The sequence below is a fragment of the Sorex fumeus genome, unplaced genomic scaffold (genome assembly GCF_029834395.1).
Source record: "Sorex fumeus unplaced genomic scaffold, SorFum_2.1 ptg000043l, whole genome shotgun sequence".
In the NCBI taxonomy this organism is placed as follows: domain Eukaryota; kingdom Metazoa; phylum Chordata; class Mammalia; order Eulipotyphla; family Soricidae; genus Sorex; species Sorex fumeus.
Genome location: NW_026606100.1, coordinates 48,140,658 through 48,151,906, shown reverse-complemented (window position 1 = coordinate 48,151,906; position 11,249 = coordinate 48,140,658). Strand labels below are relative to the sequence as shown.

General features: G+C 63.7%; 1 protein-coding gene across 2 annotated transcripts in view; it reads right to left on the bottom strand.

Moving 5' to 3' along the window:
* Nucleotides 1-1,249: 1,249 nt before the first annotated feature.
* The window catches only part of GRK5 (G protein-coupled receptor kinase 5), a 141,941-nt gene continuing 131,941 nt past the window's right edge, over nucleotides 1,250-11,249 (bottom strand). For both annotated transcript variants that reach the window (XM_056120974.1, XM_056120975.1), the window contains 10 exons: nucleotides 10,604-10,667; nucleotides 10,116-10,256; nucleotides 8,335-8,525; nucleotides 5,905-5,942; nucleotides 4,222-4,311; nucleotides 3,753-3,961; nucleotides 2,812-2,949; nucleotides 2,381-2,518; nucleotides 1,950-2,081; nucleotides 1,250-1,720 (listed from right to left, as the gene is read on the bottom strand). In XM_056120974.1, the coding sequence (XP_055976949.1) occupies nucleotides 1,622-1,720; nucleotides 1,950-2,081; nucleotides 2,381-2,518; nucleotides 2,812-2,949; nucleotides 3,753-3,961; nucleotides 4,222-4,311; nucleotides 5,905-5,942; nucleotides 8,335-8,525; nucleotides 10,116-10,256; nucleotides 10,604-10,667 (1,240 nt within the window). In that variant the 3' untranslated portion in view covers nucleotides 1,250-1,621. The remainder of the gene's footprint in view (nucleotides 1,721-1,949; nucleotides 2,082-2,380; nucleotides 2,519-2,811; nucleotides 2,950-3,752; nucleotides 3,962-4,221; nucleotides 4,312-5,904; nucleotides 5,943-8,334; nucleotides 8,526-10,115; nucleotides 10,257-10,603; nucleotides 10,668-11,249) is intronic.

Here is an 11,249-nt window from a genome sequence, read left to right as displayed (position 1 = left end):
TCACACACACGTACACACATACATGCACACACACATACACACATGCTCTCACACACATACACACATGCCTACATGCTCACACACACATGCTTATACACACATGCGCACTCACACACATGCACACATATGCCTGCCAGGCAGGGAGCACTGGGCACTGGGCTCTGCTGTCTCTGAAGGACCAGCCACAACCCCAGCTCCTTCCTGCATTCACATGACCTCAGCACGGGGACCAGAGGCCAGGACCCTAGTCCTGGAGCTGCCAAGGGCCAGGCACCGGGCTGACCCACTGCATCCCCCAAGGTCAGGCCCCAAACAGCTGGGTCACTGCAGACATACCTGGGAGATGGGCAGTGACCCTCCCACTCTGGAACCTTCCATCCGCCCAGGAGGCTTTTAAAGACGCAGGTTCCAGTAGCCCCTCTGAGGCAGGGCTCACACTGGGGGCACCGCTCTGAGACAAGTGAGGGCTGGGCCGGTACCCAGGGGCAGGGCAAGAGAGGCTGGTGGTTCCCCAGGACGGGACCACCCTCAAAAGGCCCAGGGACCCCTAGTCTGACCAAACCCACCAGGGACTCCGTGGGTCTGAACCTTGAGGGACCCCCATAAGAACCAGCCCTGGCCTCCCGTCCTGGGAATGACCATGAATTTTCTTGGTGGGCTGGTATGCCCTCTGGCACCCGGGGACCAGAGTCGATCCCAGGGGCCATGGGTCAGTGCAGTGAGTCCTGCCAGACCCAGCAACCCAGGCCAGAAAAGGGGTCCTGGGGGCTATCCCGCTCGAGGCGGCTGGCCGGCCCATGCCTGCTTTTCTCCGAGAGAACAGAGGGGCTGGAGAGAGACAGCAGGAAGGACAGTGGCCATTCATATGCACCAGCCCAGGCTGGATCGACCCTGGCACCCCATAAGGCCCCCTGAGTCCCACAGGAGAGATCCCTGAGTACAGAACCAAGGAGCGGGCCCTGAACACCACCCAAAAATGAGAGAGAGAGAGAGAGAGAGAGAGAGAGAGAGAATGCATAGAACCTTCCAGAAGGAGAGCAAGTGCAGGTCCAAGACCCCACGGAGCACCCCCCCAGCCCGGGAGCAATAATGGATTCGGGGCTCACAGGGGGTGGGGGACGGGGAGCCCTTTCAAGGTGAAACGTGAATCATTTTCCTCATTTAATAGAAACATTTTCTCATTGAGGCGCTGCAAGACCCCAGTCACATTGTGAGTTGTCCCCTCCCCCGCCCCCACCCCATCCCCACCCTCCTGCAAAGGTCTTAAAACACATGGCTTAGCAGTGGCTACACAGAAAATATACACCCTGGCAGTCTGACTTTCATTTAAATACAAATATACAAAATGTAAACTGAGACAATAGAGAAATTTACAAAACTTTTCTTTAAAAATAATAAAGACAAAATTCAGTTCTAGTTAGGATGCTATGAAAACGCGTGCAAGTCGTATCCGGCAGGGTTGTATTGCGAGGGTCGCGGAGACCCGGCCGCCGGGAGAGCCGCCCTGAGCTGAGTCTCTTGGAGAAGGCGGGGACGGGGCGGGGGGGGATGCCCCGTGTCCCCGGGGCCAGTGCCCACTGTCCGCTGTCCGGGCCGCGTGGCTGCCAGGCCCGGGCTGGGACTAGCTGCTTCCGGCGGAGTTGGAGCGTACATGGTTGGAATGGATGTGGTGGTTGAAACTGGCCTTGGGGGTGGTCGAGCTCTTGGAATTGTTCGGGTGCTGCAAGAGAGCAAGAGAAAGCAACTGAGTCCTTGCAGGGCCGGCTGGGGTGGGGGGTTCCCGCGCTCCGACCTCTGACCCCGACCCTTCCCACCCACGGAGGCTGTAAAAGGGGTTCGGCCAAGGCAGTCCCTGTCAGAGAGAACCTGGGTTGGGCCCGGGGGAATTGAAGGGTTTGCATGCCAATGGCCAGGCCCCTGCGCCCCGCTTCCCAGAGCCCTGGGGTCACCTGCCGCTTGAAGATCCTCTGAAGTAGCCCCCTCCTGGGGGGGTCCGGGGGGCGGCTCCTGTTCAGGTCGGGCGAGAGGGCGCCGCTGGGCCCGAACACGTTCAGCTCCTTGAAGCACTCGGTCTCAATCATCTGTGGGTGCAGGGCATGGCGTGAGACCCCCACGGCCCACCCCTGTAGTTCACGGGGCCGGCAGCCCGGGCTGGCCTTCCTGCTCAGCCAACCAGCCCGGCCTGGCACCCTGAGCCCTGGTGCCCCTCGTCCCAATATCCCCCTAACCCGGTGCCCCCCAGTCCGGTGTCCGGCCCTCTGGTAACCCCCGATCCCAGCATCCTGCCCCCCCCGGTATCCCCTGATCCTGGCATCCTGCCCCCCTGGTACCCCCACCTCTTGGTGCCCCACTCCCGGCAGCCCCTCCCTGCCCCCAGCACCTCGCTCTGCCACGGGATGGACACGGAGCCGGTGGAGAACTTGGAGTAGAAGTCGTCGTCCGTGTGGTCCAGGTTGACGCCCTTCACGGTGGAGAACTGCTCGATGTCCAGCACGTCCTTGCAGTACACGGCCCGGGGCTGCGAGGCAGGACGGTCAGCCCCGTCCTGACCACAGGCCGCAGCCCCAGGCCCTTCCCAGAGCCCTCCTCGGAGCTGGCACAGGGCAGGGCAGGAGGGAGCCGTGTGGGGGTTCCCCAGCCCCCCACCTCCCCTGTGTACCAGTGCCTGGGCCCGCCCTGGCAGCTGGTGCTGAGACCCCTGCTGGGGTTCCCGGGGCTTCTGGCACCGGGCCAGGGTCCCCCAGATGCTGTGGGGCGGGGGATAAGGTCCCATGGGCAGAGGAGCCCCGGGCATCGTGGGGAGACACTCACATCGGGGACAAACGGGGGTTCCAACATCCCGGCTTCCAGGCGCTTGAAGTTGACGCTCCGGAAGAAGGGGTGTCTCTTCACCTCTGCGGCCCCCTCCTCCCGGCACCCCAGCCGCTGCTTGGCGTCTTTGGTGAGCAGCTGTGGGGAGGGTCCGTGAGGGGCGGCACCCTCCCCATGCACCCCCGTCTCCCTGAGACCCCCCAACTGAGACCGGCCCTGCTGCTCAAGGGGCCGCACACTCATGGCGTCTGCACGGGGTCGGGGCACAGACAAAGTGCTGGGACCCCTGTTCCGGTCATTTGTGTAAGGACGGAGCCGGTGACAGGTGGAGAGGGACGAGGGGACACAGGTCTGACACTGTCCCCACTAGCCAGGTCCCCCAGCATCTCCCCATAGTGGCCACCAGGGGGCAGCAGGAACAGCAGTGCCCAAAGCCAGAGAGATTGGGGGTGCGGGGGAGGGGGGTCGGGACCCTGAGCACCACTGGCCCCTCCTGCACCCCCCTGGGCACCCCAACTCTCATTCACCCCCTGGGTCCCCCTCTGGGGGTGCACGTGCCCACTGCACGGCAGACCGAGGTCTAGGCGCATGGGGTGGGGGGGTTAGACTCTCCTTGGGCGGGAGTAAAGTGGATCCTGCGTCCAGCCCCTCACCCCTCATACCCTGAGCTGGAAGCCCAGTTCCTGGGCATCTGACCCTTCACCCCCACCCACTGCTCCCCTAAACCTGGCTCTGGAGGCACTGGGGCGGGGTGGGGGCAGGTCCACGGGGAGAGGAGACCACAGAAGCCTGGCAGGAAGTGACCGTCTCCCCACAGGGGGGCTGGTCAGGAGGGGGTCCCGGCTGTCCGTTCCCACACCAGCCTCCACTGTCACCAGGGTGGCCTGAACCCGGTGCCTGTGGGGTCAGGGGTCGTGGCCGGCGCTGGCCCCAGGACTCACCATCTTGCAGATGGACTTGGCCTCCTCGGAGAACTTGCTGGAATAGACCTCATCAGTGTCCAGGACGCGGCGGTCCACTTCCTCCCGCTTCACCTTCTCCTTGCGGCCGCGGAAGGGCGACTGGCCCTCGATCATCTCGTAGATGAGGCAGCCCAGGCCCCAATAGTCGGGGCTCAGCCCGTACCGCTGGTTGTTCAGGACCTCCGGGGCTAGGGGCAGAGGGCAGCAGGGGTGAGACAGGGCTGGGGACAGGGGCTCCGGCCACCTCACGGCCCAGCTCCCAGGGGCAACATTCATGGGCCAGAGTATCAGGGCAGGGCCTCTGTCCCTGCGAACTCCTACTCACCAGCTGCCCTAAATGCCACACCTCCTCCAGGGAGCCCACCACGCGGGCAACAGTGCTCACCCATGCAGCCCAAGGTGCCCGCATTCACCTACTCACCCAGCAGCCCACAGTACCCGCACTCACCCATGTAGCCGACAGTGCCCACACGGCCGCGGATCAAGTCTCCTTCTGGGATCTTCACGGCCAGGCCCAGGTCGGAGATCCGGATGTGGCCTGTGGAGGGAGGAGTGGGGGGTGGTCAGAGATCTTGGCTCCACCCTGGCACGTCTGTGTCCCCCCACCCTGGGCAGGTTCTAACTTGTCCTGGGGCCCCTCTGCCAGCCACAGTGGGCAACCCCAGTGGAGACAGGCGCAGAGGACACTGGCTCTTAGAGGTACACAGAGGTGCCCGTGGCGGGGGGAGGCCGGCACCTCGCCTGAGTCAGGGGCTGCTTCGAGGGGACTGAGACCCCCGTGAGCCCTGGCCTTTGTCTGAGGGAAACTCTGAAGGTGGGGATGGTGCCGTGGTCCCTGGCCTTTGGGGCCTGTTGGGCTGCTCCAGGGAGAAGGAAAAACTGGGCCACGGAGTCCCGAGAGGGAGTGGGGGGCCCATTCAGGACAGACCCCAGGAGGGGATGCGGGGGGACGAGCTCTGCCTCGGCCTGAGGCTCCCCGGAGGGTTGTGGGCAGAGCGGGCCCTGCAGGAAGGGACACACCACAGGCCAGCTCACACACGACACATGGACATGTGCACACGTTCACACGTGCACACACACACATACATGCACACGCAAACACAGGCACACACTGCGCATTCACACCCATGCAGCACACGCACGCACATGTGTGGTACACTCACACACACGAACCTATGGCACATTCACACACACGTGAACACACGCACAAAGCACACATTCGTACACGCATGCAACCCTATGAACAAGTACACACTCATGCACGCACACACACCCATGAACAGGCCACACGTGCACGTGTGCACAAGCACATACACACATGAGCTCACTAAGCACATCCACAAACATGTATGCACACAGGTACACACATGAGTACGTTCCACACATTTACAATCACGCGTGCACTCCCAGGAACACATACTGCACATCCACACAGGGATGCATACCCATGCATACACACACGGCAACACCCAGGCCCTGGACAGCAGGGAGGGCGCTTGCCTTGCACGTGGCTGACCTGGGTTAGATCTCCGGCACCCCACATGGTCCCCTGAATCTCGCCAGGAGTGATCCCTGAGCACAGAGCCGGGAGTCAGTCCTGAGCACTGTCAGGCATGGTTTGGACCAAATAAACACCCAGGCACTCACACTCACACGTGGACACACAGCGCACACTTGTGTGCATACCTGCACACACAGGCACACAGAAACCACAATGTTCACACAAATGTACACACACACGGTACACATTTGCACACACAAGGGAAGTTCTGGGTGGAGCCGTGCAGAGCCCGTTACCTTTGGTCGGGGTTTGCGCTGCAGCTTCTGGAAGGGTCTTTCTAGAACCTCGTCCCCCCCTCCCCCGGTGCCCCCAGGAAGTGGGCACGTGTGCACAGCCACCATTCCTCACCATTCCTCTTCCCCACCAGGGAAGGGGGAGCACAGAGCAGTGCACTGGCTCAGTCACTGCGTCCCCATCCCAGCCTCTCGACCTGCGGGATCGCTCTGTTCTTGCAAGAAGGAGCCTCCCTGTGCCCGCTGCGGTGACCCACCCTGGCGGGCCGCCCCCCTGCCTGCCCCCCCACCGGGCCCCTGGGCTGCGGCAGTTGCACACAGCGGCTCCCTGACTCACCATAGTCGTCTAACAGGATGTTTTCCGGCTTGAGATCCCTGGAAGGAGAGACGACAGACGTGAGACCTGGCAGGCTCGGAGGCGAGCGACTGCCCGGGGGCCCAGCGCTGCACCCCTGTCCTGCGACCTCCTGGCGCGAGCCGTCTGGTCTCTATCTGGGTCAAGAGAGTCTTGGGCTCATTTCTCTGCTCTCGGTAATTTAAAACAAATGCCGCCGCTTGCCGCAGGCCTTTTCCCAAGCCTGGAGAGGGCCGGGACAGAGGTCAGGTAAGGGCCGAGGAGGCGCGGGAGGCGGGTGGGGGGGTGGGGGCCGGGGCAGCTGGTCCCTGGCTCCGGATGCAGGAGACAGACCAGGGCTGGGAGTGCCATGTTGGGGAGCCAAGAACGGGACACAGAGCTGCCTGGAAGAGGACAGCGACCCCCCAGGAGAAAGGACCTCTGGGGAGTGGCCCCTGGGCTGGAACACGGCCCCCCCGCTGCCCTGAGTTGCAGCCCGGGAAAGAGCACAGCAGTGCCCTCCTCGCCCCCCCCCCCCCCCGCCCGGGAGCGTGTCCCTCCCCGAGGGGCCACTGGGCATCATCTCCAGGATAAGGGTATAGCCTATTGGTGGTGCCTGCAGCTGGCCAGGCGCACAGCAAACTCGGCACCTGGATCCTAGCTCGGGCTCTGGACTGGGCCACGGTCACGGCTCCCAGCTACAGCCACGGCTCCGTGGGTTTCACTGGAGGAGCGGCCCCCGTCGGGCGGGGTTCAGACTCAGCCAGGGCTGGTACTTGGCTGCGTTTGTTTTGGGCCCTGGCATGCGTTTGCTGTGGCAACATGTGGCAGCAATCCCACGAGAGGCAGGAGCCATCGTGAGGACCAACAGTGACACCGGGGTGCAGGTGCCGAGCACAAGGGGGGCCCTGGGTTCTCGTCCTCCCGCCCCGAGCAGCTGAAGCTGGGAGACCTCCCGATTTTTTCAGGCGAGAGGCAACTGAATGAAGCTTCTTTCTGGTGTTATTCATGGCTTTTTTTTCTTTTTCAACCTGTAGGGAAATTTTTCTGACCCTCCTCTCACTCGAATGATACAAGGCCGAGATTGGCCCCCCAGAGCTGCCCTCTGGCCAGAGTCTGCACGGAAGCAGGGGGCTGCGTGGGTGGGCGGGGCCATGGTCCGGCACGCTGGTGGTCTCCCCCACAGAACTCCCGAGCTGCAGCGTCCACAAACTCCATCTCCACCCGGTCCAGCCTGACCCCCTGCGAGCTGTCCCCGCCAGCTGCCCCATCTCACTAGTTCCTGCGCCTCCCCCCATCCCCGCCGTGAGAAAGCGCCAGGTCCTCAGAGACAGGTGGCCACTGCCCAGTGCCACCCAGGAGAGTGGGCGGGAGGACCCCGGCCAGCAGGCAGGGCTGCGTGGCCACGGGAAACAGCCTGCTGGGCCCGCCCCATAGTGCTCAGGCTGGCGCCCACCCAGTGAGCTCGGCCTGGTGGAGCCTCAGGGTCACCCCCAGGGTGCCTCAGCTCAAACTCAGGGCCCTGCCAGGCACCTGCCTCAAAGGAAATGCAAAATAAATCGTCTATGGGTCCATCTACCTCTTTCAGGACTCAGTGAAAAGCTTTAAAGCACATGATACACCATGTGGGGACTGGAGCCATACATAGCACAGCGGGAGAGCGTTTGCCTTGCACGCGGCCAACCTGGGTTCGATCTCCAGCATCCCATACAGTTCCCAAGCATGGCCCAGAGTAATTCCTGAGTGCATGAGCCAGGAGTATCCCCTGAGCATCACTGGGTGTGACCAGTGAAGCAAAAATTATTTTAAATAAATAAATAAAATGTTCTGGAGCGATAGTACAGCGGATAGGGTGTTTGCCTTGCACGCAGCAGACCGGGGTTCGATTCCCAGCATCCCATATCGTCCCCTGGGCACCGCCAGGAGTAATTCCTGAGTGCAGAGCCAGGAGCAACCCTTGTGCATCGCTGGGTGTGACCCCCCCCAAAAAAAAATTTTAAAAAGATACGCCACGTAGCAGCACCCTTCCAAAAGACAGGCAATGCCATGGGGGGCTTCCTGGGTGCTCCCAGATGCGGGGTCCATCCGGCCCGCAGGCAGCATGAGGCCAGAAAACCACAGACCCCAGCCCCGGCGTCTGCCCGAGGCCTGTCTGCTGGCCGGTGTGGCCCAGGAAGGCTGCCAGAATGGCCTCTGGGTGGTGGAACATCCCCAGCCTTAGGGGGTGGGGGGAGGGGGTGGAAATGCAGCAGCCTCGGGCGCTGACCTGAGCAGGAGGGGCCCGGGGCCGCCTGAGCACTGCTTGAGAGTTCCCCCTCTCCATTCAGTGCTCTACTCGGTCAAAATTTCAAAATGCCAACCTTGGCTACAGTTCGCCCCGGCGACCCCCACACCCACTCAGCGCAAAGCCCAGGGTGGGCTGCCCTTGCCCACCTGTACACGGTGTTTTCACGGTGCAGATCCTCCAGGCCGCACAGGATCTCAGCCGCGTAGAAAAGCGCGCGCTCTTCCTCGAAGCCGGGCGTGCCCATGTTGTAGATGTGGAACTTGAGGTCACCCCCGTTCATGATGGTCAGGACCAGGCACAGCGCGTCCTTGGTCTCGTAGGCGTAAGCCAGGTTGACCTGGAGCACAGCGGGGGGCGGGAGGTTGGTGGCAGGTTGGCGGCGCCCTCGCTCGGGCCGTGCAGGGAGGGGGGGACCCAACAGCCCCTCCTGGCTCACCCCTGGGAGTCCTGGGTTTGATCACGGCATCGCTAGGGGTCAGCCCTGGGAAAATACCCCCGCGGCCTGGCTGGCCCGTCCAGGACAGCTGTGTCTGGGGAGCCTCGAGTGGAGCCCCGGTGTTCAGGGGATGGGCAGGGAGATGGGCATCGTGCGGGGTGCAGGGCAGAGCTTGGCAAAGACCATCTGCTCGCAGGGACAGGACACACCCGGGCCCCTGGCCCAGCCCAGAGCAGCACCAGCCTCTGTGCTGAGGGAGCGGCCCCCTACCCGGAAGGGCAGAGGTTGTGGGGGGAGACGGCAGGAGCTGGGGAGGACACTGGGCAGTGCCAGGGTACCCACTCTGGGAGCCGGCACTGAGAACTGGGGACAGCACAGGCCTCGCTGGGCCCTGTCCTTGGCACAGAGCAGTGGGGTCCTGTCTGAGGCTCGGGGATGGGAGGAGCGAGCCCAGGTCTGGCCCCTGCACCACACCCCTGTCCAGGGAGTCTGGAGAAGGCCAGCCGCTCCCCGCACGGGGACCCGCCAGGGCTGTGGGTGGGCTCCGGCACGCCATGCTGGCTGAGGGGAGCTGGCAGCACGGAGCAGGAGCATCTGACAGCAGGGAGGGCACTGCCTGGCACACGGCCAACCTGAGTTCGATCCCCAGCACCCTGGAAGGTCCCCATAAGTCTGGGGGTGGGGGGTGCAGGCCCCTGGGTGTGGCCCTAATGAGCCCTGTCAGGAGTGACTCCCTGAGCACTGCTGGGTATGGCTAAAAGCAAAAAAAAAAAAAAAAAAAAAAGAAAGAAAAGAAAAAAGACCAAAACACACATGGCCCAGGGCCAACTGGGGCTGCCGCTGGCCTCACCTGCTGCCTCCAGCGACTCTCCCTGCCCCCTGTGGCCACAAGGGGCACCTGCTGTCCCTGGGCAGTGCCAGGTGTGTCGGTGGACACATTTTCGGGCACTTGAACCCGGCTGCCATCCTGGGGGGGCGTTTGGGAGGGGAAGTGCGGGAAGGACCCCTGAAACAACCCAGGGGAGGCCCCTGGCTTGTAGAAGCTTAGCTGGGGGAGAGCCCCTCACCCCTGGCCCCCCTCTTGGCTCTGAGGCTGGGAAGTCGCCCACACGCAGGCTGACAGGGACTCTCCTTCTCCCCAGGGACAAGCAGCAGAGACACTGGACCTGAGCATGGTCACAGTGCTGCTGCCAGGCCTCCCGCAGCGGGGGGGTGTAAGTGGGCGGACACACACAGGGAAGTGACCTCCACCCCCACTGCACAGGGGCCTTGGTGAGCCCCCAAAGTATGGCCCAGAGGCTGCGAGAGGGGGTTCACGGAGAGCCCACCTGTCAGGAGATAAGGGGGCAGCTGGAGCGGGGGTCCAAGGGAAGGGCTCCCGGGGGTGGGGAGGGCCGCTGGCTCTGACTGTAGCCCAGGCCCCCTCTGGCTGCCTCCCCAGGGACCCCCTGCGTGCCGCCCACCCCGGGGGCTGCCGTTCCTGCCACGTACCACGAACCGGCTGTTGACCCGCTCCAGGATCTGCTTCTCGTTGAGGGCCATGGACTCGCCCTTCCGCTTCTTGATGCGCTTCTTCTCCAGCCGTTTGCACGCGTACATCTTCCCCGTGGCGCGCACCTGGCAGGCGCAGACCTGGCGGGCAGGGGTGCGTGTGAGGGAGCCCCCCGCCCACCCCGCACCCGGCCCAAGGACACGGCCCAAGGACCCGGCCACCCCGGGCTTCGCCCGCTAGTCCCGGCCAGGGTCCTGGGGAACCCCCAATCACGAAGGGGCCCAGGCGGGAAGGACTGACTGTCCCGCAGAGACCCCCCCCCCAACTGCCTCCACCCCCAACTTCCCAGGGGACGCAGTTTACCAGGCGGGCAGGCTGCACCCTCCCGCTCCTCCACCAGGGGGCGCAACGCAACAGCAGCGCCACGGGGTAGGGGGACACCCGGCAGGGCAGTGGGGGCGGGGCGGGGGGGGCGATGCTCACTCACCTCCCCAAAGCCCCCTTTGCCAAGTACTCGGTATTGCCTGAATGTGTTTTTGGTCACTGGTTGCCTGCGGGGAAAAGAAACGCAAGAATCTTGGTCTCCCAGCAACAAGAGGCTGAAGGCCACCAAGGCAGAGGCTGGGGCCCGTGGGGGGCCCCCAAGGGTGGCCTGGCCCTTTCCCCGGGGTCTCCCTCCATCCTTCCGTGTCCACTACAGAGCCTGGGGTCTCTCGGAGAAGCACAGGGAGAGGCTGCTGCGTGTCTCAGCCACCGGGGGAAGGAGGGGTTAGGGGAGGGGGGGTGGCCTCAGGCCTCAAGTTGGGTCATTTCTGTCCTTCCAGCTAGCCCTGTCTGCCCAGTGCCGCAGTGGCTGCGTCTCCCAGCTGCCCTCACTGACCCGCACAGCCACTGACAAGGTCTTGTCCAGCCCGGGCCAGCGGGCACAGGCAAGGGGGCTCCCAGCAAACATCTGGACACATCAGGCTGCAGCTGCCCGGGCTTCTCACTGCTGGCCTGGCCGGCCGAGAATAAGCAGCTCCCCCAGCTCTACTGGCCTGGGGTGGACGGGCCCAAATGAGGGACGCACATGCACGCGCCATCAGGCTACTGACACCGTCACCTCAGAGCCCCTTCCTCTCCCTCTCTCCCTC